This window comes from Mustela lutreola, chromosome 18 (genome assembly GCF_030435805.1).
Source record: "Mustela lutreola isolate mMusLut2 chromosome 18, mMusLut2.pri, whole genome shotgun sequence".
Classification (NCBI taxonomy): domain Eukaryota; kingdom Metazoa; phylum Chordata; class Mammalia; order Carnivora; family Mustelidae; genus Mustela; species Mustela lutreola.
Window position 1 is genome coordinate 36,108,728 of NC_081307.1, and position 24,502 is coordinate 36,133,229.

The 24,502-nt window shown below is 40.7% G+C and overlaps 1 protein-coding gene across 1 annotated transcript in view; it reads right to left on the reverse strand.

Moving 5' to 3' along the window:
- Positions 1 to 330: 330 nt before the first annotated feature.
- AGPAT5 (1-acylglycerol-3-phosphate O-acyltransferase 5) overlaps positions 331 to 24,502 on the reverse strand; it is a 51,404-nt gene continuing 27,232 nt past the window's right edge. Inside the window, exons 5-8 of the mRNA XM_059155947.1 lie at positions 18,747 to 18,837; positions 9,651 to 9,812; positions 2,766 to 2,889; positions 331 to 674 (exon numbers count right to left, since the gene is read on the reverse strand). Coding sequence (XP_059011930.1) covers positions 449 to 674; positions 2,766 to 2,889; positions 9,651 to 9,812; positions 18,747 to 18,837 — 603 coding nt within the window. The 3' untranslated portion in view covers positions 331 to 448. The remainder of the gene's footprint in view (positions 675 to 2,765; positions 2,890 to 9,650; positions 9,813 to 18,746; positions 18,838 to 24,502) is intronic.

Sequence of the window (24,502 nt, forward strand, 5' to 3'; positions counted from 1 at the left end):
AAAATATTACATAGCTCCAAGATACTAAATACTTTAGTGATAAATGCTGGACTAGTCAAAGTTGTAAAAAACTAAAAGTAACAAATACAGTGAAATATACGCGAATTAATGTTCATGAATGCAGCTATCTGAATTACAAAACAATAACAAATTATACAATCCTAATAGTCTTCTGAAGATGACATTAGTTCATAGGAAATGCCAAGTATAGCATAAACTGTTTAGCTTTCCCCTTTCCAGCAGCTTCTGTTCTAAAGTTGTAAAACCATGTATGCTTGCCCAAGACCATCTGCATGCCGGCTTTAATCAGAAATTCTATTTTACCCAATGTTCAATCAACAAGGCTTTATTTACACTTCTTATTAAAATCAGGAAACAATTTGACGGAAGGTGTGGCTGCCAACACTGAACCACGGAGCACATCCCACTGCCTGCAGACAGCTACTGCTCAAGCTTTTATACTAACCCACAAGCAGCCAATTAAGGTTCCATAAATCCACGTTCTTACATAGAGTTTCCTTCCAGCCTCGGTCATAAGCATACCAGCAGTCAAACCACTTAAGATCAATAATGATGGTAAAGTCTTCTTGAGACTTAATTTAGAATTAACACTTTCTCCAGGAAATTTGTTTCTTCTTTCTGGATCCACTGAATCATAAAATTCTATAAGCAACCTATGGCCAGAATGGGAAAAAAAAAAAATTAAAGTTTCAGGTTTGGTCATTTAATATTCTAATTTAACAAATAGCTCTGTTTGCCTATTACATGCTGGAGAAGCTAAAGGTCCTTGGGATAAGGAAATACCTAGAGACTTGATTTAATTGGGCTTTCTAGACTTTGAAAATAGCTTTATATGTTCATGATTAGTGATGAATTGTATTATATGCCATTTTTTAAAAAAGATAGTTTTAAGTAATTTTGTGGGGATGATTTTTTTAAACTTCAGATTTTTAATAATTTTGCAAGCACCAGACTCACTCACACATGGGTAATAACCAACCCCACTTCGTCTCCACCTTCCCCCCCGTCTCCACTCCTCCCTCCTGTGGCTCCCAATCCATCAGAAGTCAAAGAGAAGATCAGCAGTTCTTATAACGTATAATGGAGTTTCCCTCAAAAAGCCCTTATTTGCATGGGATTATAAAAATAGGTATAAGAAGGAAAAAATGGCATAGTTAATTCATTTTCCTATCTTATTTAAAAAATGTAAAGTTATAACAGCAGGAGAGACTCAGCAAAAAACTCTCAAACACAAATACAAAGCAGAAAACCCTTCTACTACCTTAACACCCTCCTCAGAGATAACCACTGTTTTAAAAGGTCCAGGCTCATTCTAAGTATGTATTAGCGCCTATAACATGAATACATTGGATGTTAAGCGTATTGTTCGGGGGTTTTTTTCTGAGAACTGATTTTCATGTCAAAACACACATATTTTACTTTTGAAATTTCTTCTGTAACCCATGTGGGTGACAGTGAATGGCTGGTGGTATAAATTCCGTCACGTACAACTGATGGGACACGAAATAAGGGAATGTAGCTACTTGTCCATAAACTTTATAAAGTTTCATTTTCAATGCAAGTTTTCATTTTCTAAAGTTAACTCAAAAGGGTTAACTGAGGAAATAATTTTATTGTAATACAACAAAGAAAGGGGGACCAGAGCAGTCTGCTGAGAAGCGTATCAGGAGAATAAAACACAGGTCAAATTTCTGAACACAAGCCTAATTTTGGAAATCTTACTTCTGAGTCTGTAAAAAGGCCACAGTTGGGGTTTTGGTAAACCATACATACTATAACTAATGGATCTGTTTTTTTCAAAAAGAGGGTAAAAAGTAGAGATGTTTAAAACATATCTTTCAAAAAACAGGATATGCACCAAAGGATAAAACTCCCACTGACACCAAACAAACAACAAAGAATATATCCTAAAGTTTTCATCCAAGAGAATTCAGTTTCTAAGCATCATATCAAAACCTGACATCCACTTTTTATCTTCCTAAAAAGAGAAGAAAATTCTAAAATTTTTTCCTTTAGAAAACTGTATTAAATCCAAGGGGGTCTATCATCCCCTACAGAGGGCCCCTGGCCCTTCCAGATTTGCTCTTGGGTAAGCAGAACTTCACGCTCTCTCCCTCGGTTCGACCTCATTAAGCCGTGCCTCACCCAGGCGGTGTCTAAATACACCCGTAATTCACCGGCAGCCAACGCTCAACAAGGGTCCACACCACTGTCTTGCTCTGAAGTGATGTGAATAGCACAGATGAACACAAGCTCAACCCCAGAAACTGTTTAGGCCCCAAAACACTAACAGCAGAATGTCAGAATGTCACCTGGTCCTTCTTCCAGCAAGTAAACCCATGTCATTTCTACACGTACCCCGGACATAATGCTCTATCCCACAGCCTCGCTCTCTGGGCACCGCGGGCCTGCCAGCTAGTTCTCAAACACAACACCACTTTGCCTGACCCGGGAATGCAGACGTGGGGCATCTCACAGTGAAAAGCTGTGTGTGTGTGTGTGTGTGTGTGTGTGTGTTTTCTAATTTTATATCGTACCACAGAGTACCTCTAGAAAATATTGAGAATGAAAACAGGAAGGCCTCCTAAAACAAGTTCTTTCACAGACAACAAAACAGTAAGATTTAAAACATGAACAGATTGGACTTGAGTTTACAAAAAACATACATTAGTTTAAAATTGTTTATTTACTACACTGAAATGTAGCCAAACCCAAGTTTTTGAAGTAGGAGAACTGTTACTCACTTATCTTTAATTTCAAAACGCTCATGAAGCCATCTCCTCATAAATGCTTGTTCTTCTGGGACATCTTTTTTGTCTATACGATCAATGTGAATATGAATTTTTGGACATTCTTTGCAAAGAAATTCTAACAAGAAACAAGAAAATTCATTTTTCGTTATTTTACAACTCATCGTTATATAAAACAACTGAAAATGAGGTAAAATATATTTTTAAAAGATGAAAAAGCAGATTCTTAAGCTTAAAAAAGAAAAAAGTTAATAGAAAAAAGAAATATATACTGATGGTTTTAGGTTTCAAGCTGAAGTAGAAGAGTGCTATAATGTCCTAGTCTACCACAATTACCTGAAGTCATTCAGTTAAATCAAAAGTACCAAATGTTACTCTGCATACACAAGCCTTCCAGTCCGTACGTGGCCCAGGAATAGAAACTTGTCCCCAAATGCCAACCACCCTCAGGCTCACTAATCACCTGCATGAGCACACCATGTTGCTGCGTCCAAGTGTATCACTCGTCACACACTGTCACTGCTGTTCCCACTAGACTGTGAGTCCCCGAAGGGCAGAGGTGAAGTCTGGCAGGTTCACTCTGCCAGAGCACTGGCAGCACGAGGCACTTAACCCCCTGAGTCCCTAGTGCCTTGGCCGGGTATGTCAGCCTGTCACGGAGGGTCACACACCCAGCACAGACGTGGGAAAGAGAGCTCCACTCCTCCAGGACTTGATGTTGGTTTCTACTCACTGGTACCCCCAGCTCTCCTGCCTTTGCCATATTTTCACATTCATACTCGGTTTAGGAACCAAATTCTTTCTGTGGAATAGCTACGAGCTTTGAAGTGACTACAGTTCCTAAGACACGCTAATTTGAACAAAGCAGGCAGTTCTTTCTCAGCCTGCGCTGCACAAGCCATGAGGCCAGGCTTGATTCCAAGACAAGGACTCGGAGCTGGGAAATTCCTCTTCTCATGGATGCCTTTCGGTGAAGAGCTGAGATCATGAATAGATTAAATTCCCTGGACAATGAGGAGAAGGTCCGAAGAGATTTCAAAGGAGACTACGTTCCCTAGGTGGGAATGCAAGGAGGCTTAGACCTATTTTCTCGAGTTGAAATGCGTTCAAAGACAGGGTTCCAAGAAGTGGTGACTCACATGGTCTGCAGCTGAAGGACGTTTCTGCTTCAATAGGAGTCTTGGGACTCCACAGGCATCTATCTCTTTTTCGCTACAGATTCTCTATGATGGTTCTTAACCACCGGTGTCAAGCCTTAATAGCACGAGGCATCTCCAGCATCAAAACTGTCCTGTTATATACTTTCAGGAGTGAACTGGCTTTGAAGATAAAGGCACAAAAAGCACAGGGGGAAGACCCGACTCTGCAGAGTTGTTGTCCTTGCTTTCTCAGGTTCCGCTCTCATTTATGTAGTCGAAGGATCTCAGCGGCAGAGCCGCACAGAGGCTCAGAGCACGGATAGGGAGCCAGGCAGGCTGGGTCCCGCTCCCTGGTCAGCCCCGGGCAGAGCGGCTCGCAGTCGGTGCCTGTCTCCCAGTCCGCAAGACAGAGATGAGGGAGCAGCGCTGGTCTGATGGGGCTGCCGTGAGGAGTCTGGATGCCGAGCGCTGTGAGCAGCACCAGCACACGGTACGCCCTACAAGTCGGCGATTCCAACTTTCTGGCTGCACATTACTTCTCATCTTGCCCTCTCATTTGTATTTCTGATCCATAAAAATGCAGTGCCTGATACCAAGTCCCCAACCTTCACCTAATCATCTACATCCCCCGCTCAGCATCGCCGTCATGCAACGGTAGGTCAACGGTAGGCCAACCCGTAGTTAGCCCTGATGCCGCAGGGATGCGCACGGCCGCAGGCTGGAGATAAACACGAGCAGCCTTGGGGGGAGGGGGTTGGGAGAAGGGGGGTGGGGTTATAGACATTGGGGAGGGTATGTGCTATGGTGAGTGCTGTGAAGTGTGTAAACCTGGCGATTCACAGACCTGTACCCCTGGGGATAAAAATATATGTTTATAAAAAATAAAAAATAAATTTTAAAAAAAAGTGAGCAGCCTTGAACTTGTAATTGTGGTGCCTGGGAAGTGTAGCAGTGTCTCTCGCGAGACATCAGCTGAGGATGGAAGACACACGGATACTGAGAAGGACTCCCAAATTCATGTGGGAGTAAAATCTACATGGTACCCTGGTGTTTACAACCCAGTGTCGTCTACACTATTTTATTCGACCTGCAGGAGTCCGTGTAGGCAAGTGCTACTACCCTTGGCGGGCTTGGAGAGGACCAAGACCCAGCACGGACGGCCATGGAACCCCAACAGCCCAGTTCCTGGGGTGGGGACCCAAATGGAAACTAGGAGAGAATCATCAGAAAAACACTGAAAGACTTTCAGGAGACAAGAAAGAAGTGACATAAATGTTTTCTTCCAAATTTAATAAAGCTCGTGTCTCTATACTTGTAAAAACTACATTAGTTGGTGCTTATTTTATTGTATAAGCAAAAATTTTCCCATACTATTCAGAAATATATGGAAAAAGTATTTTAATTAAGGTATAACGTTTTTTAAAGATTTATTTTTTTAGGAGGGAGTGAGAACACGAGGCGGGGCTGGAAGGGGAGGGGGAGAGGGAGAAGCAGGACCCGCCAACCAGGTGCTCCAAGGTATCATTTTTTTCCAATTAGAACTTTCCCGGTGGAGCCCTCATAGAGCCCTAGAGGACATATATGCTAGGGTAATAGGAGTCTTTCAAGTATTCATACCTGTCACAAGGACTAGTCTCTGGAGAAACTAAGTTCCACTTGGTCTGTGCCTGGGGAGCCAGGCACGGTGGAGACAGGAGAGAAAAGCAGAGCTCCAACAGCAGGAGCAGAGAATGTCCATGTGCCGCATGGGGACAACCTCCACACACCTGGGCCCCTCACCTGGCTCCCACACTGCTGGCTCGTAACCCGCCCTTGCCTCTGGGGAAAAATGACATAAATCCAGGAGTAGAAAACTAGGTAGATAAGCCAGTATACCCTCACATCAATGGACATCATACAGCATTTTTAAGACATTCTAGAAGTGTATATACTGACAGATAAAGATGTTTATGACTAAAAGCAGGACATAAAGAAAACAATATATACAAATGACCTTATCTAAAAATATCCAAAGGCACATACTCCAATACAGTGACTTTATAAAAAGGAAGATTTTGAGGAAAATATTCAAATTGTTAACTGCATCTGGACAGGTCAGCCTGTGGAGTTTCTTCCTTCTTCTTTTGGACTATCTGTAATTTTCCCCTCCCAGTAAGTTTTATTTTCATATAAGAAAATGTTAATAGGAAGAAGCAGCCTAGCACCATACTAAGTGGTTAAACAGAACATCAAACGTTATCTTTAACTTCACAATTTATTGTGGTATACCTCCTACTATAGAAAAGGATTTTAAGTAAGTCTATAATGAGACTGGCCTGTCTCTCCTCTGCCTAGTGAACACTGTTCAGGGAAGACAAAGACCCTTATAACAAGCCCAGATGAATCACAAAGCACACAGCCAGGTGGGCTGCGATCAGTATTCACCTTATAACAAAGACACCACAAAACGGGAAGCACCAGGGACACTACCTGCTGACTAGCTCTCTAACATGAGGCCTCATTAAGGCCCAAACTGTAAGACTCGTGATCACAACAGTTCATTAACCCTGCAGGTTCTGCCGTCCCTTGCAGCCAATCCACACTAGCAGTCTAGGGTGAGCAGAGGCCTGCGCAGTCAGCAGTCGTCCTAGGTGACTCGGAGGGAACTGCAATACTTTTGGAGTATAATGCAACTCAGTACGCTTTGAGAAAGACTGGCCTGTGGCATATTAAAGCACAATCTAGCAACTATGGAAATAATGTTTTTTAACTGGGCTATCAAATATGAATACTAAGTGATAGTATGTATGGAGATACTATTTAATACTTATCACACGGAACCACCAAGTACTTATGATACTCTAACTTATGGAATTTTATACCTAACTCAACGTACATCATCAATTTAAAGTGCATCTTAATCTATTCTAATTAAAAGTTGAGCAGAATAGCAATCAATTTATATAATAATGAGAGTGGGGATTTTCAAGCCACAGGTCCCAAACTCACAATTAAAATCAACATGTGACATGGAAAACCAGATGTCGCCTCTCACGTGCACAGGCACACTGGCAGCAGTGGCGATGTCCATGCATTTGTGGAGCTGGCAGACCCTGCCAGGGCGGCTTCTGCGGAGGCTGCACAGCCCTGCACCCCAAAGAGCAAAGTACAGACGTGACTCTTGTACTTGAGTTTCATCCATGGGCCTGTTACCAAACCTGATACTGGGATTTTTGCCAATCTGATAGTAAAGATGATACCTCGCTAAAAATCTTAATTTGTATTTTTCTTACTATGAATGAGATGGAGCATTTTTTTCTGTAACCTACTACTGAGTTACTGATCACCTTCTTCTCAATTTGTAGAAGCACTTTCTACATCAAGAAAACCAACTTTTTTCCTGTGATCTAAGCTGCAAATATTTTCCCAGTTTGTCTTCAGTCTTTTGATTTTACTCTGGTATATTCTTCCTTGTGGAAATATTCACCCTTAACTGACTGAAATGACAGATTTACTTTTCACATGGCTTCGGGGTGTGATAGTTAGAAAGGCCAACCTTCTCAAAGAGACAATTTGTAAGGAAAACACAAAGCCACTGGCACTAATGTGTATGCAGTAGAGGAAGCAGAGCAGTAGGAGCGGTGCTGGGCTGCAATGTAGACAACGCAGCTCTAACGCGGTTTCCTCCTCAAGGCTACGCACCCATGGGGGAAGGTAAGCGATTGCCATATGCTGAGCGCCAACCTTGTGGCTTAAGCACTTAGTGCCACAGGACCTCTAAAGCAAGAGAAAGCAAATGAGTGAGGGAAGAGGAATGTTGTGGTAACAGCCAAGTTGGGGGGGGCACCAGAGGAGAGGGGTTTCGTCCTGGCCCTCACACAGCCTTCCATTCCAGAAGGCAGTGGAGTGGAAGAGCGTGGACAGCTAGGATACAGACTCCTCGCAGGGCAGGCTACAGAGGGCGGGACTTGGCCTGTGAGCACTGCCAAAGCCAGGAGTTCCTTATGACAGGACGGCGGCATAATGAAAGCAGTCTGCGAAGGTTCTCATAAACGGTTAGATCTGCTTCTCCTAAACAATGAAACAATGCTCAATCAATCTTTGTTTTTTTTTTAAAGATAAACTAGTGATAATATTGTTGAACTAAATGAATGTGTTTTCAAATGTAAAAATAGGTCAATGACTCCTCTGATGGTAAAAAAAAGGAAAATATTGACTTTTTGACAAGAAGGGAAGAATTTCTAGAGTTAAGAACATAGATTTAATTTTGCACATGTGACACACACACTGATGAAAAGTGGTCACCTCTGGGCAGGGAAGGGAAGGGGGACCCAGGCGAAGGGGGATGTGCTGGAAAGCCAGCCATTTCACTGTGCGTCTTATACAGTTGTGGTGTCTAGACTATCTGATGTAGGATATGTTCCAAAAATTTTCATGTAAAGTGAAACAAATTGGGGCGCCTGGGTGGCTCAGTGGGTTAAGCCCCTGCCTTCAGCTCAGGTCATGATCTCAGGGTCCTGGGATCGAGCCCCGCATCGGGCTCTCTGCTCAGCGGGGAGCCTGCTTCCCCCTCTCTCTGACTGCCTCTGCCTACCTGTGATCTCTGTCAAATAAATACATAAAATATTTAAAGAAAAAAAAAGTGAAAAAAATCTTCAGCTTCCTACATGACAACTGCTCTGTGTCAAAGGCAATGTGAGAGCGATCAGTCTACTACTTCAGATTTGTACTTCCAGTCACTGTGACCGATTTCACCCCATTCACCTCCAGTTAGTGCTTCATCCTTCGGTACCTCTCTCCCAACTTCCTGCTCTGGGAAGCTACTCTCTATGTCTTCTGGATGTATTTTGGACATCAGTCATCAGGAGGTCCCACTGACACACACACTTGACAGGCCTGGTATTTCACTCTTCAACACAAGTGTTTGTGTATCACATGTGACATACAAAGTTCGGGTTCGCTCTCTCGATCACAGCTCGAATGGACACTTCGGTAAGGCAACACTTCCCATTTCCTTGTTTGCCTAATCCTGTATTTAAATTTCTCTACCAGTCAAGAGTGTCTTTTTGGTTATATTTAATTAAAATATTCTGCCCACTTAAAATTCTATTTTTTCTTGTTACATCTGACATATATATAGGCAACAGCTAAAAAGTCTTTAAAACCCAACATAGGTTAGAATGTCTGGGTGGCTCTGTCAGTTAACGGTCAAACTCTTGATCTCAACTTAGGTCTCAGTCACAAGGTCGTGGGTTCAGGCCCTTTGCTGGGCTCCACGCTGGGTATGGAGCCTACTTAAAAACCAAAACAAACAAAAAAACAAAAACCCCACAACAACCCCAGCACAGGTTTGAAAAAAGAGAGAGTCATATTTAACTGTTTCTTCTTGCCAAAGAGATACTAAATTTCACAAGTCCATATAAAGGTGGCGCTGGCCATCCGCAGACCTCAATACAGCTGTGGCTTAGCACTCTCCTCCCCATCCCGCTCTCTGATGTCTGCAGCCTCCCATCCTCACGTGCCAACTCGGGGTAGAAGGAAACTGAGCTGATGATAATGGGGAAGTCTGAAGGACTACTGTGGCAACCAGGAAAGACTTGTAAAATTCAAACTGTTATGGATTAGTAAAAAAATACCTGGAAAACAGATCAAGCATACACTTGGAAAATACATCAAGTAAATATTATGAAGTACATGTACCCGCTGAAGAGACTAATGACACACTCGCCAATATAGGACGTCACTGAAAATATCAACTCACCGGCCATGGACGGGGCTTCTTTCCGCTGTCCTTTATCATCAATAGTCCCTTCAAAAGCCACTGTCACATCATAGACCGCATCTAAATAATTCTTCATAGACTCAAAAGCAACGTGAGTTGCCTTTATTCTTGGTGTCAGCACATGCTTTAATACTGCAAAGCCTAAAAGAGAGGTTGTGGCCATGAGTTAATTACAAAACATCTCAGCAGAATATAATATCCAGACTGTCTTTAAATTTCTAGGAATAGACCACAATATATTAAATATATTAAAGCTATATCTCATATACATGGACAGGGCTTGAGGTTTAGAAAGCACTCTTAATTAAGACTTGATATATTTAAATCAACATTCATTTATTACATATTTATTAAACATCTCAGGTACGAGACCCTGGGGAAAACTGTTAGAACACTGGCCCTCAGAAAGCTTATGACCTATCAGAAACCCTTCAATCTGCTAACCCCGGGCACAGGCAGGTACTACCATTCTTATCTCTGGCCACAGAATCAAGGCTGCATCATCCTGCAGATTCAGGAGTACGATATGTAATTCTGACTCCTAGTCCACGATTTAATTTTATTTCTATTCAAATAGGGACGCAGGAGGGAGGCAGTACCTGAAAGACCCCTGCCACATCGAGTGCCCAAGGGAAGAGCTGCTGTGGTCTAGTTCATGTGGCACACTGGGCTTGATGCTTAGAACACTGTTGTTGTTGTTTTAAAATTAAACTGAGACACCATTTACATGCCATAAAATTCATCATTCCAAACTGCGATTCAGTGGTTCTTAGTAGCTTCACAAAGCTGAGCCACCATCACCACCATCAAATTCCAGACCATGTCCGTCCCTCTAGACAGACGCCCCGGCCCTTCTGCAGATATGGAGGGCTCTCCTTGCCTGGGCCTGCCTGTTCTGGACAGTCCGCACAAATGCGGTCCCAGTACTGTGGCCCTTCGTGCCTGGCTTCTTTCACTGAGCACAGTGTTTCTGAGGCTCATCCCTGCTGGGGCAGGGATCAGTGCTTCCTTACTTTCCGTTGCTGAGTAATGCTCCGCTGTATGCCTCGGCTACACTCGGTTTATCTGCTGCTTGGATGATAACCCTGGAGTTGTTGTCAACCTTTGGCTACTATACATAACGCTGCTGTGAACATTCATATGAACTGTGAGGGCTCAACGAGTTTCTGCATGAACACAGGCTCTCTGTTCTCTTGGGTATATCTGAGACACAGACACAGACACAGACACACACACACACATTGTATATACTTCTCAAAGTTTCTGTAATTGAGAAAACACTGTACTTTATACAGGATAATCAATCACATCCATTGAGTGTCCCACTACTGTTCATACTCCCCACGGCCTCTCTTTCTCTTGATTAGAATATTTACTGACCGTGTAACAGAACAGAGTAGCTTTCTGAAGTAACATGAAAACAGACTAGACAAAAGTTAATTTGGATCTTCTCCTGCCTCTCTCCAGGGAAAATCAGCTGCACAAGGAAGAACAGCTATAGTATGTTGGGATCCTCTTGCAGAAGAATTTTTAAAATGCAAAGCGGTGTGGGAAAGAAGAAGATTCCCACAACCACATATCTGACTGAAGTCCCCAGGGCAGAAGCAGCTTAATTTATTCAAAAACTTATGACAAAAAGCTGAATAGTATACAAGGCTGGGAAACATTCATTTGTCGATTAAATTAGTTAATACATCCTTCTTTGCTTTTGGAGCTCACCCAATTTTATTAAGTCCAAAGCTCCACAGAATCACTCTGTGGTATTCAGTAAGAACACTTACTAGAATTCATTAAGTTAGTGAGAAGACAGAAAGACAAAGCAGTATTTTAAAAAATTATGCTGAAAGACAGAAAAATCAGTTTTGTGACAGATGAATAAGAAATGCCCATCATTAATATGTAAGAAAAGCTAAGGAAAAAAACAAATCTTCTCACTGCAGAATGTGCCAGGAGCAGCTCGAGTGCCCCGACACATTTTCTCGATCCGACCCACATTCTGCAGCTCCCACCTTTTATCTTCCAGCTCTTGAAAGAGAACAGCCAAAGAGGAAGGAGAAAAACAAGGAGAATGGGCTGGCACAGAGGCCCTGGGAAGAAAGCATCTCAAGAAGGAACTAGTCAACGAAAGACACGGAAAGATCCAGAACTGAGAAGTGGCCCCCTGGCCAAACAAAGGTCACCTGTTACCTGGAGGAGTACTTTCTGAGGAGGGGTGGGAATGGAAGCTTACAGAAGGGGTGAAGTGAGGTGAGAAAACACCAACAGCCCACTCCGTCCTGCATGTGTTTATTAACGCCCAGTCTGTTGCTCTTCCAAGCTTAGAAAACCACAGGACCCCCTTACCGTCCAACAAACGGATGCCGCTAAGCGAGAGGTCACTGGGAAACTGGAAGGGAACAGACCTCTTCAGAACAGGTGGAGTCAAATAGGAAAATGACAGGGGCCCAAACTTCTCCTTTAGCACAAATGAGAGGGAGAAGAGTGACACCACACGTGTGCTACACGTGGGTGTGCGAACACGCATGCACACATAGATACACACATACACGCGCACACACAGTTTGCTTATATGAGAATCAGACCACGGCAAACCGGGGCAAAGCGAGTAGACAAGAGCGTGCTGGTGAGGTGTGCAAAAGGCAGCTCTTAGAGCAGTGACATTAAAATCGTGAACTACAGAAGGATATGCATGACTCAATGATGCAATCTTGTCAGAGAAACAAAACTCCTTCAAGGCAAAGACACCCTGAGATGTGAGGTGAAAAAAGAACAGATAGTTCTGTTCAAAAGGGAAAAGGAAAACAGAACTGCTCGGGTAGGGAGGAGCCAAAGTGGATCAGGCAGGGCTGAGAACGGGCAGGCTCCAGTCACACCGGCAGGAGCAGGAGCGGAGTGCGAACTGCGGGGCGGTGGCAGCAGGCCGCGGGGCAGGGCAGGCGAGAGCTACGCAAGGCCCAAAGCCGAAGAAACCAAGGAAAGCGAGGTTAGAATCAGGCCGAAAACAGGCTCAAGGCAAGGAAGAGCGAGCAAGAGGGAGAAGGAGACAGAATTTGCAAGACCCACTACAATTTCAAGACTGTGAAACAGAGCACCGGACCGAGCCCAGGATCCTGTGCAAGCAGAGATCTTCCCTAAAAGGCTCCAAAAAGGACCGCAGCCCACCACCCCCACCCCTCCCCAACTCCAGCCCAGGGAGACCCACATCAGACTTCTGGCCTCCTGACCCATGAAAGAACACACGCGTAGCGCTGTAAGACACCAAGGTCTCCGAATGTGCTTCCACAAGGAGCAAACACGCCCCCTCAGCTCCCTGCTAAAGAAGTGTGCCCGCTCCACCAAATGTGGGTCAACACTGGGCAGTAACTTTCTTTTTTAATGTTTGCCAGGTTGACATTTGTTCGTGTGTGGATCATTCATATCTCTTAATCTTCCCATTCATGAGCTTTTCCCATTTTTCCAGTTTATATTTTTTTCTTAGGTTAGCATGTGCTCTTTTAATATTGAGTTGATTAACACCATATACTGCAAATACTAGTTTAGCCTGCCATTTGCCACCTAAACTTATTAGCATGACATTGCAAGGCGTAATTTTTATTTAGTCTACAGAGGAAAAAAATTCCTTTTTTGTTTTAAAAGGACAATTAAACCTACACAACAGTCTGTGCTATTCATAGGATAAAAGCAAATGCTATTAAGCCTAAGGAGTTTTAAAACTACAAGGATCTTTTTTACTTGTTCCAATAATTTGAAAATTCGAGGTATTCAGTTTGCCATTATAGATACGTCCCTAAGTTCATCTTTTTTATTATTACTAGGGTTACTAAGTCTAAATATGTCACCTTGCCAGCTGCTATAGTAAAAAACAAAACAAAACAACATGAAGCTCACTTTAACAGGTTCAGGAGGATTAAGATGCATTAAGATTCCAAATTTCTTAGTAACCTCTGAAAAGCAATATATCTATAATGACTACGGGAACTTAGTCAAAATCAAACATTTCACATAAGAGAAGGGTAGGAGCTATTACAGCAGCAGCAGTGTCTGGATGTTACCAGGACCCACGTGGAGAGCCTCCCTGTACCCACCTCCAAGTCTCCTATAGTGGGTACGTAACTGCCACCAAACTCCCCTGTCTCTTAGTTAGGCCTAAGTATAAAATAAAGGTTCGCTCACCAATAAATATTAGATCCACATGTCCTAGAACACACAAAAATCTGACTCAAGTAACCTGCTGAGCACATGACTAATCTTATTTAAATGAGTGGTTCTAAAACTTTCGGAGGCACCAGAATCGTGGGGAAGGCAGAACGCTACCCCTGGAATGTCTGATGTAGCAGATGTGGGGTGGATCCCAAGAATCTGGATGTCAAGGCATTTCCAAGACAATGCTGATGTTGCTGGTTCAGACAACACTTCAATAACCACTGACTCAGAACGTGGGCCATGGCCTGAACAGCTGAATTCTTAATCACAAATGAGCCAGTGAAGGAGTGAAAAGGCTAGGGGAATAAGGGATAATATTTATTTTGGTAAAAATTTTAAGTAAATGGTATGGAAGTGGCCTCAAGCAAAACCAAACTTTAAAAAGTCCTGGACATTTGCTCTGTCCAAAGCCCTGCACGAGCATACAGTGGTGACTTGATCCTCTCTACACTACTCCCCTTGGTGCTCCCGGCTATCATCCCCAAGGCTGTGACTTGCCTAGGGGCCAGGCGGAAACATGCTACAGAACCGGGGAGGAAGAGTAGGCCAAAGGATGAGAATGAGATACAGCTGTAATTCAGACAGTGATGGAGAGGTTGATATGCAAAGTGAAACAACCAGTTTCTTGGGAAGCACTATAAATATAAATATAATTTAAAAGCTATCTTACTCCCTTTATTCATCCCTATTCTTTTCCAAAAATGCCTTGCATACAGGAATAAAAAATTCTAGAGGTGCTTGAGGGCCTCAGTTGGTTAGCTTAAGCGTCTGTCTCCGGCTCAGGTCCTGATCCCAGGATTCTGGGATCGAGCCCCACATGGGGCTCCCTGCTCGGTGGGGAACATCCTTCTCCCTCTGCTCCTCTCCCTCTGCTCCTCTCCTCACTTGTGCGCTCTCTCTCTCTCTCTCTTACTCTCTGTCTCAAACAAATAAATAAATACAAAGAATAAAGAATTCTAGACTGGGAATACAAGTTCTATGTGATTCTTTTCTATTTTTATATCCTGAACCATCTATGATCTTTCATTCAATAGTAACTGAGGCCCATGAGATTTATGTTGTAGCCTTCCTAGGAACAGGCAGAATCCTACACCTCACAAATCACTGCAAAGATTGACAGATACCTGACAACACAAAACTGCATTAATAGTTCAAAAACTGATAAAGAAATGAACTACCACGGGAAGTCAGAAGAGGAAGACGTCATTCCTTGACCAGTTTGTTGGATTTAAATTAAAATGATCTAATTGGGCATGTAACAAAACAAACATTTAATAAACAATTTTAGAATGATCATTTTTATCTGATACTACTTTATTTATATTCATATAATACTATTATATTTACATACTCTGTTGCAGTTTTTCTTACTAAATGTTTCATCACTGATTTTATTTGTTTGTTTGAGACAGAGAGAGCACAAGCAGGGGGAGCAGCAGGCAGATGGAGAGGGAGAAGCCGACTCTTTGCTAGGCAGGGAGCCCAACATGGGCTCAATCCCAGGACCCCAAGATCATGACCTGAGCCGAAGGTGGCCACTTAACCGACTGAGCCACCCAGGTGCTCCTCACCATTGATTTTTTTAAATGACAAGTTGCATGCTAGCCTTTCTAAAAATAAAATTCCCTTTTCCCTAATTTACTATTGCAAAGTGAAACAGTTTCAATATATACCTTGCTTACCTGACATTTAAGAGTTTCTTGAAGAGTCTACTTATATTTCAGACCTTTTAAAGTCTTAATTTTTGTCTTGGAGAGACTGTAACTAAAAACAAAATCTTGACTAATTTGTTTAGAAATATGAGTAAGTCTTCTTTAAAGAAGTAACTAACATTCAGTTTGAAGTGAGAAGGAAATTTAGAAAGCATTACAATGACAACCTCTGAGGGGAACAATTAATATTGTTAAGAATATTAATATTCTTAATAGAATTCATGACATGGTAACACGGATATTCTCTTAAATAACAACCTTAATACCGAATGGCCATAGTCTGTGGCTAATACATTTTTGAAGTAAAACGCTTCTAAGAAATAGTAATAACCAGAACCTTAAAATATTTAGAGTTAAGACAGACACACCCATATCCATCACTCATACTTCTTAAGCCAGCCAGTACCAATGACCATGAAAAACTAAAGAGTAGAAGGTGTAATTATTTAAACACATTAACACATATCACATGTTAAAAATCTAAATTAAACAGGCTGGTTTGGGTTTTTCTATTTATTTTTTAAAGTTAGATTCAAAGGAAGGTATTTTAGGAGCAATATTAATAATGTGACTATCACGGACTAAAAGGTGCTACTAAGTTTCAACTTTCTTGAAGAAAAATTAGTTTAACAGATGGAGAAACAAGTTCTTTCATTTTTATTTTGAAGTAATCTTGATTATAGTTGTGACCTAAGAGGAAAGAAAACAGGAAACACTTTTTCTAGATATATGGTTCACAAATCAATTTCTTTTGTGTATGGTGGAAAATAGTTACCTTATAGTCATGAGAAAATACAGTTTTGATAGAGAGCAATAGTTTCTCCAATTGTAGAATTTAAAGAAAGAACAATCAGTAATTAAAAATTATATCTATAAGACAAATTATTCATTTCCCCCCTTCTGGTAACTTTAAAAAGATCTACAACTCAGAAAAAAAGAACAGATTAATAATGATTAATTATAGGTGAGTGGGTTATTATCCGATTAAAAAGCTAGGGTATATATCATGATTATGTCATTTTAAGAATTACTTAAAAATACTTGATCTAGCATTACAAAATTACTGTGGATTTTTAAATTTAAGTATCTTTTAGGAACTATCTTAAACAGACATCTTAGTGAGATTGGATAATACAAGGTAAATATTCATCTTAAATTATTTTAAAAAGTAATGAATTAAGAAATATTAGTATTAAATATAGTAACATATAGGAAGATAATAGAAGACCCTGTTATGGACTCATGTGTCCCCTCCATCCTCCAACCCCCCAAATTCATTTTGAAACCCTAACCCCTAAGTGACTGCATTTGGAGATGAGGTCCTCAGGAAATAAATAAGATTATGCAAAGTCTTTCTCTGACTTACTTCACCTAGCATTATAACTCTCAAGATCCACCCACATCTTACAAATAGCAAATGTCATTCCTTTTACGGCTGAGTAATATTCCATTGTATATAGAGACCACATCTTTATCTATTCATCAGTTGATGGACATTTGGTTCTTTCCACAATTTGGCTATTATTGACAATGCTGCTGTAAACACTGGGGTGTATTTGTCCCTTTGAATTAGCATTTTTGTACTCGTTGGGTAAATACCCAGTAGTGCAACTGCTGGATGGCGGGGTAACTCTATTTTTAACTTTCTGAGGAAACTCCATACTGTTTTCCAGAGTGGCTGCACTACTCTGCATTCCCACAAACAGAGCATGCGGATTCCTCTTTCTCTACATCCTCACCAACACCTGTTGTTTCTTGTGTTTTGATTTTAGTCACTCTGACAGGTGTGAGGTAATATCTCATTGTAGTTTTGATTTGTTTATCCTTAATGGTGAGTGATGTCGAGCATCACTGGCCTTTGGGCCAATCAAGTGAAGCTCTCTTCTGGGCAGCTACACCTACAGGTCTAGAGTCAAACAGATGCGGGTGGAAGAAAGCTTTTTTGAGCCATCAGCAATCAAATAAACGGTGGTCAAAGCTATGGATCTGGATGAAGGCCATAAGAAAAAATATGAAAATGAAATGAATGAAGGAGCAAAGTCAGACAATAGAACAACATCTGAAACAGGAGAGAATGAAGCAGACGAGGAGACTAGAAAGGAGACTGCCGGGAATCACCAGAGAGGGAGGAGGAAATGGAGACAAGCCCTACAGAAGTCTAGGGAAAGAATTCCAATAATGGAATTATCAAGAATTTTGTATCAGATCCCAATGAATTAGTTAAAATTAACAAAAATAAAAATTCATTTCCCCTGATGCACTACCACATGTGGGTAGGAGCTGCCATGTTGGTCAGAGCAGATTGAGACACTGCTCTTGCTGCAACAAGTTCTCCTAGACAGCCCCATACACAGCTCAAGGCATGGGCTCAGGAAGTGCTTAGGGATCAATGTACGGAGATCGTACACTAATTCACAGCCCATCATTAAGGGCAACAGGGAGAAGACAGCTCAGCCACTGTTTTCTGTTTATATCCCAAACTGGCGAAACTGAACAGGTTATAGGTATATTAGTTTTCCAACTTTCTAAAACACAGATACTAAGAACATTCCTGTTATTGGGGACATTTGTAACTTCCAAGTATTGTAAACCAAACTTGCATCACATTCTCCAGTAGGAACTTGACATACTTCTAATGTAATTCGTATACATAGGCAATCATAAGTATACCTCTGAGGTACTATGTCCCAAGAGATAAGGAGACAAGCTGAGTCCATGAGGCAACTCGCACCCACATACCTGACGGACGTCAGAGTTGGGACTCTAGCCCAGGTCTGTCAGCCCACAGAACAGAGACTCTTTCCATCACACAACCCACAATGGAGAAAAAGCTCCATAATCTGGTACCCAGCCAGATTTTCACTAAATCCATGGCACTGGAATATGTATTTTAGCAAGGCCTCGAATTTAATCTCATATATATATATATATATGAGATTAAATATATATATATATATATATATATATATATATATAACATGCATAAGATTTAACGAAGAAACTTCATTTCCAAAGAGATGACACATATATTCTCTAAAGAAATAAACACATTAACTCATTTCCATTGCTTTAAGACATAAATATCCTCTCCAGGAACAAAAATGAAAAAGATATTTATTTTTAAAAATTATTTTTCAAGTACAGTCAAGTTTTTACTTACCTTCTTGAGCAGCAAATGTTTGACTAGCTGAAATGACTTTTGTTAGTTCTGGATTATACCTTGTTCCTTCTGGAAAAATCACTAGATACATCTGTGAAACATAAAGAAATTTGGTTTGTTTTGTGTGAGCTTTTTTTGTTGTTCTTGTGAACCTACCAGTGCCAACCCTATTAATGCTGAGAGAGTACATTCTATGGTAGGAAAAAAGTATATTCGTTTTACATGTGACCTTCATTTCAAGCAGAGCAAACAAAATGCAAAAATGCAATTAAATCTTAGCATGAATTATATTTAAAACGCAGTCATAACATTCACTGGTAGGTCAATCATTAAGACTCTAACAATGTTTCTAATTACACACCAATATTCATTAATTAAAAATTTGCCCATGAAATTCTGACTCATTTAAAGCCTCAATTAATTAAAGAGCTTTTTCCCCCTAAGATTCTGAAAAATGACATTTTTAAATGATGCAAATTTAAAAAAATAAATAAATAAATAAATGATGCAAATTTTAGACATTAGTGTCCCTAACTATTAATAATAAAAGCTTATCCCATCCAAAGCAATATCTAAATTTCCACAATATTAAATGTAGTAAGTATTCACATTTCAAAAGATACCCACTATTATTTTACACAGCTTCCTTAATGCATTTTAAATAATTCAATTTTTAAGCAGCTTCATAAATTGAAATAAAGCACTTATAAAGGAGAAAGCTGGATGTTTACTAAGTAATCAATTACGTTTTTACTTTTATCTGCTTGGGAAAATAAAGACAGAAACAGTGAAACTATACAATGAGAAACTCCTAACTTTAGAAGTGAGTTACCCAAAGTACACCGACATTGCTACTTGATAGCCAGAACACACAACTGAGGCATTTGTAGCAAATCTTTTCAAATACAAACAGAATACAGGAAACACAGGGATAGGAGGATAGCAGGAAAGAAAATTATGTTCCTTTTATCCAACCTCATCTGATTCCAGGTGATGCTGTCTATCTATATACCTGGTACAGACTCGTTCCCTTATCTAAATGGTCTAGGATTATCAAACTCCTACATAATAAATTTATGAGAGAGTTCACATTTTTTCATTAGATTAACATGATTAATCTCTTCCAAACTTTCACCTGAAAAACTTGTATTAATGGCAGCTCTATAATTCTGCATTTTCAACTTCCCTGAAAATACATACATTTTTTATTCATCCATATAAATTGTCTTTAGAACCCACTATCATTGCCTAACTTAGAAGTTAACAGATTTCTATGTATCCTGATCTTTGATAAGAAAGGTTAACCATAGCTGCCACAAAAATGTAGAAAAATGAGTAAAATTAAAATTAGTTCCCAAACCCACAAATTCATTATCATGCGAACAGATTTTAAATCAGCTTATGGGGCAACTAGCTGGCTCACTCGGCAGAGCATAGGAATCCCCACTGTGAGGTCATAGGTTCCAGCCCCACACAGAATGCAGAGGTTACTTAAAAAAATAATAATAATTTAAAAAATAAAATCTTTAAATAAGTGAACTTTGTAATCAAAGCCATGAAAGCAATTACTGATGATTTTTAGCTTTTGGTTCAAGCATTCAAAAATAAAGTGATTCAAGATTTGAATGGTTAAAAAAAAAAGAAGATTTGAATGGTTATTAATAATTCATGTGGTATTATTTTCCCATTTCTTATACATTTCATTAAAAAGAACACTGATGGTCAACAGGAAAGCAAGAATGAACAGTTTTTTCAGGGCTCATTCAAAAAGTATTTCTTATACACCTACTGCGTGCCAGGTCCTAGGGAGGATAATGATACAGATACAGTCTTTGGAGACAAGTGAGAAAAAAGTACATTAAGCAAATTTTATAATTACACTTCTGTGACTGTGAAGAAAAAGAGCAAGATGTTATGAAGGAGAATTACAAGAGGTTAACTGGAGTGAATGATGGGTCTGAGACCTAAAGAATGGGAACACAATGAGTGCTTTCACCAACACATGGGGAGCAAGGCAAGGACGCCTACTCTCCCCAGTGCTAGTTAAGGCTGTACTAGAGGTTCTAGCCAGGGCGCAAGGCAGGACAAAGAAACAAAAGGCATCCAGATTAAAAGAAAGAAGTAAAACTGTATTTATACACAAATGGCATGACTGTTCATGTAAGAAGTCTAAGAAATATTACTATTTTTAATGTTGCTAAATAATAGGTCTAGCAAGGTTACAGAACAAAAAGTCAATAAACTGAATGTTTAGATACTAACAATCATAAACTAAAATAAAAAACAATGTCATCTACAACAGCATCAAAAGACATGAAATTAAGAATTTATTTCAGCAAATGTGGATACCTTTGGCAAAAGATGAGTAAATCTGTAGAGTTAAAAGCCACAAAACACTGCGGAGAGACATTAAAGAGGACCTAAATAACCACTGCATTAAAGAGGACCTAAATAAACACTGTATTTTTGGATCCAAAGATCCAATATTGTTATGATAGCAATTCTTCCCAGAATGATCTATAGATTCAATGCAATTCAAATTAAAAAATCCCAGCAAGCTTTTATGCAGAAACTGACAAGCTGATTTTAGAATTTATACAGGAAATGCCAAGGACCTAAAACAGCCACGCAGCTTTGAAAAAGAATAAATATAGTAGATTTAACCACACCAGATTTCAGAACTTATCATAATCAAGCAAGAATAATCACGATAGTGTGGTAGAGGCAGGGGGAGATCCAGATGGATCCGCGGAACAGAATAGATGGCTCAGAAACAGACACATGTGTCTGCAGTCACTTGATTTCAAACAACGGGGAAAAGAATGACCTTCTCAGTACGTGGAGATGGACGTCCGTATTCGGACACACAAATCCTCACCTTACACCATATACAAAAGCTAACTTGAAATGGGCCACAGACCTAAATGCAAACTAAAACTAAAACTTCCAAAAGAAAAACAAAGAAGAAAATCTTAGTATCACTGAGTTTGGCAAACCCTTTTACAGTAGGACAGAAAAAGCAGAAATTTTAGGAAAGAACAATAAATCAGACTTCAGCAAAATTTTTTAAACTTTTGTTAAGACTCTGTTATCATATGAAAAGGCATGTCACTGATGCAAAGAAAGACCTGTACAGGGGCACCTGGGTGGCTCAGTGGGTTAAGTCTCTGCCTTTGGCTTAGATCGGGATCTCAGGGTCCTGGGATCAAATCCCAAGTCTGGCTCTCTGCTCAGCATGGAGCCTGCTTCCCCCTTTCTCTCTGCCTGCCTCTCTGCTTACTTGTGATCTCTCTCTCTGTCAAAAAAAGAAAAAAAAAATTTTAAGACTCGTACAGGAACATTCTGAGGGTCACATTTTAACAGCCGCAAACTGGCCGCCACTGCACAAAGCAGATGACCTTCTGCAGGGAATCAAACACACAAAGACTGAAACTAGAGAAAGAAGACAGAAGAGTCTGACTACTTGGCTTCAACCTCCAGACTCCACTTTCAGGCCCCGAGAGCCGGGATAAATTCCTTATCCTCTCTGTGCCTGAGGCTTCTTGTCTGCAGGAGGAAGGGATGACCGTACCTCACCTCCAAGAGCTACGGTAATGATAGCAGGTGATGATTTACGTAGTCTAATTAGCGTGCGCTTGGCACAAACTATACTGCAACTTGCTGTTGTTAAAATGAGGACAGATGTGCTTTCCCAATGTGAGACGAAGCATCGGGACAAAGGGGAGCGACAGGAGCTGCGCAGCGGCCTCGAGCCTTCCCCGGAATCAGCTCCGCACGCTGTGTTCCCAAAAATGGCCTCTGAGGGCCACACGGCCGAAGCAGGACTCCTCAGCCTAAGGAGAGCTGAGCATGCCACAGAGCACACACGCAGAGTCACGATTCTAGAGTAAAACTTTTCTCCTCCTTCAGCTGTTCGCACCTGATAACTTCCTCACCGCCGCTTTCACACGCCGACCAGAAAGACCGAACTCTTCCGCAGTTCCCATGGAGATGCAGAAGGTGGCAACAGAGGAGGGGAAGGACGAAACACGAGGAATCGGGGCAAGAAAAGAACTCCGGGGTGGTGTGACATCTCCGGACTGACTTCTCAATCCAGGAAAACCCCTGCTCGAGGACAGGGAGGCCCCAAGGAAGACAGGAAAGAACTGGCACACAGTCACGACAAGCCGAAGGATGTACAAGGTTATTGCCACTGCTCACAGAATCTTTTATTCTGCTAAATTTTCATTTGGAAGGAACCAGAGATTCTGTTTTCTTTAATGAGGGCTGACTTTGCATCTAAGATCTCTAGTTAAGATGTGGGGCACCATTCTAAGTGTAGATACTTCCGCCTCTAGTGGAAATCAGCAAGCTATTTCATACTAAAATTTCATTCAGAAAGAAAAGAGCTATTTAAGAATTTGAAATATACTCATATTGCAACCAGTTATGGAACTGACGACTTTCTGTTAAAAACAGCCTTTCCTCCGTGCTTTGGATAAGTTAATTTACTTTTAATTGAGCCTCAGTTTCGTTGCCAAAGGAAGACTGAAGATAGCTGTGAGCAGGAAAGGAAGTATGTGAAAATGTCAAGCACTGTGTGGCAGTCTCGTTACATTGTTTCCTTCCCCTCCGGTTTTTAAAAATTCTGTCTAGTTCACTAAAGAGTTTCAAAGCAGGCACATTGATATGGAAATGATATCTCAGAACTTAATATACTTTGATTAGCTAGACATCTCTTAATTACTGCTTTGGCTTTAAATAAAAATCCATTTCATATTTAGACGTACAGAATATAAATAAGATAGTTCATCTCTGCTTTCTTCCCCCCAAATTAATCCAGTCTAGTAAATCACAACTGTTAAAGAGTTTACAATTACAATCAGAAACATTCAACTCATTAAAAAATTCCATTATACATTTACAGAGGGAAAAATGCAAAAAAAGTGATGGGATACAAAGTAACAATCTCCTTCCTCGAAGAGATTATTATTTAAGTATGGAAGTGCTACACATATGATCAGAAAACAAGTACAAAGTCACACAAATGCATACATGAACGTAGCAGGCAGAATAATGTCCCCTCCCCCAAATGTCCACATTTGGATCTTTAGAATCTGTGAATACGTTACAGAACATGGCAAGGGGGTTGAAGACTGCTAGCACTGGACTGAGGGATAATGAGGTCAGCCTAGAATGTCTAGGTGGGGCCAATGTTATCGCAAGGGTTCTAAAGATGAAAGGGGGAGGCAGAAGAGTCAGAACCAGAATGACGGCTGCAAAAAAGACCAGAACAGCCATTGCTGGCTTTGAAGACAGAAAGAAGCCATGACCTAGGGAATGCAGGCAACCTCTAGAATCTAAAAGAGGCAAGAAAATGGATTCTCCCTTAGAGTTTCCAGAAGGGACCTCCACCCCAATGACACCACAATTTTAGTCGGTGGGATCCATTTTGCACTGCTTATCTCCAGAATGGTTAAAATAATAAATATATGTTGTTATTTTTCCTAGGTGTTTAAGGGTATGATTGACAATAAAAATTATACACATTTGAGGTATATAATGTAATGTCTTAATATACACAGACATTGTGAAACGATTACCACAAAGTAATTAACCTATCCATCACTTTGCACAGTTACCATATTTCTTTGTGTGTGTTAAGAACACTTAGAATCTACTCTTTTTAACAAATTCCAAGTATACAATATAGCATTATTACCTACAGGCACCACGCCTACCGTATGTCCTTGAACTTACTCCTCCTATAACGGAAA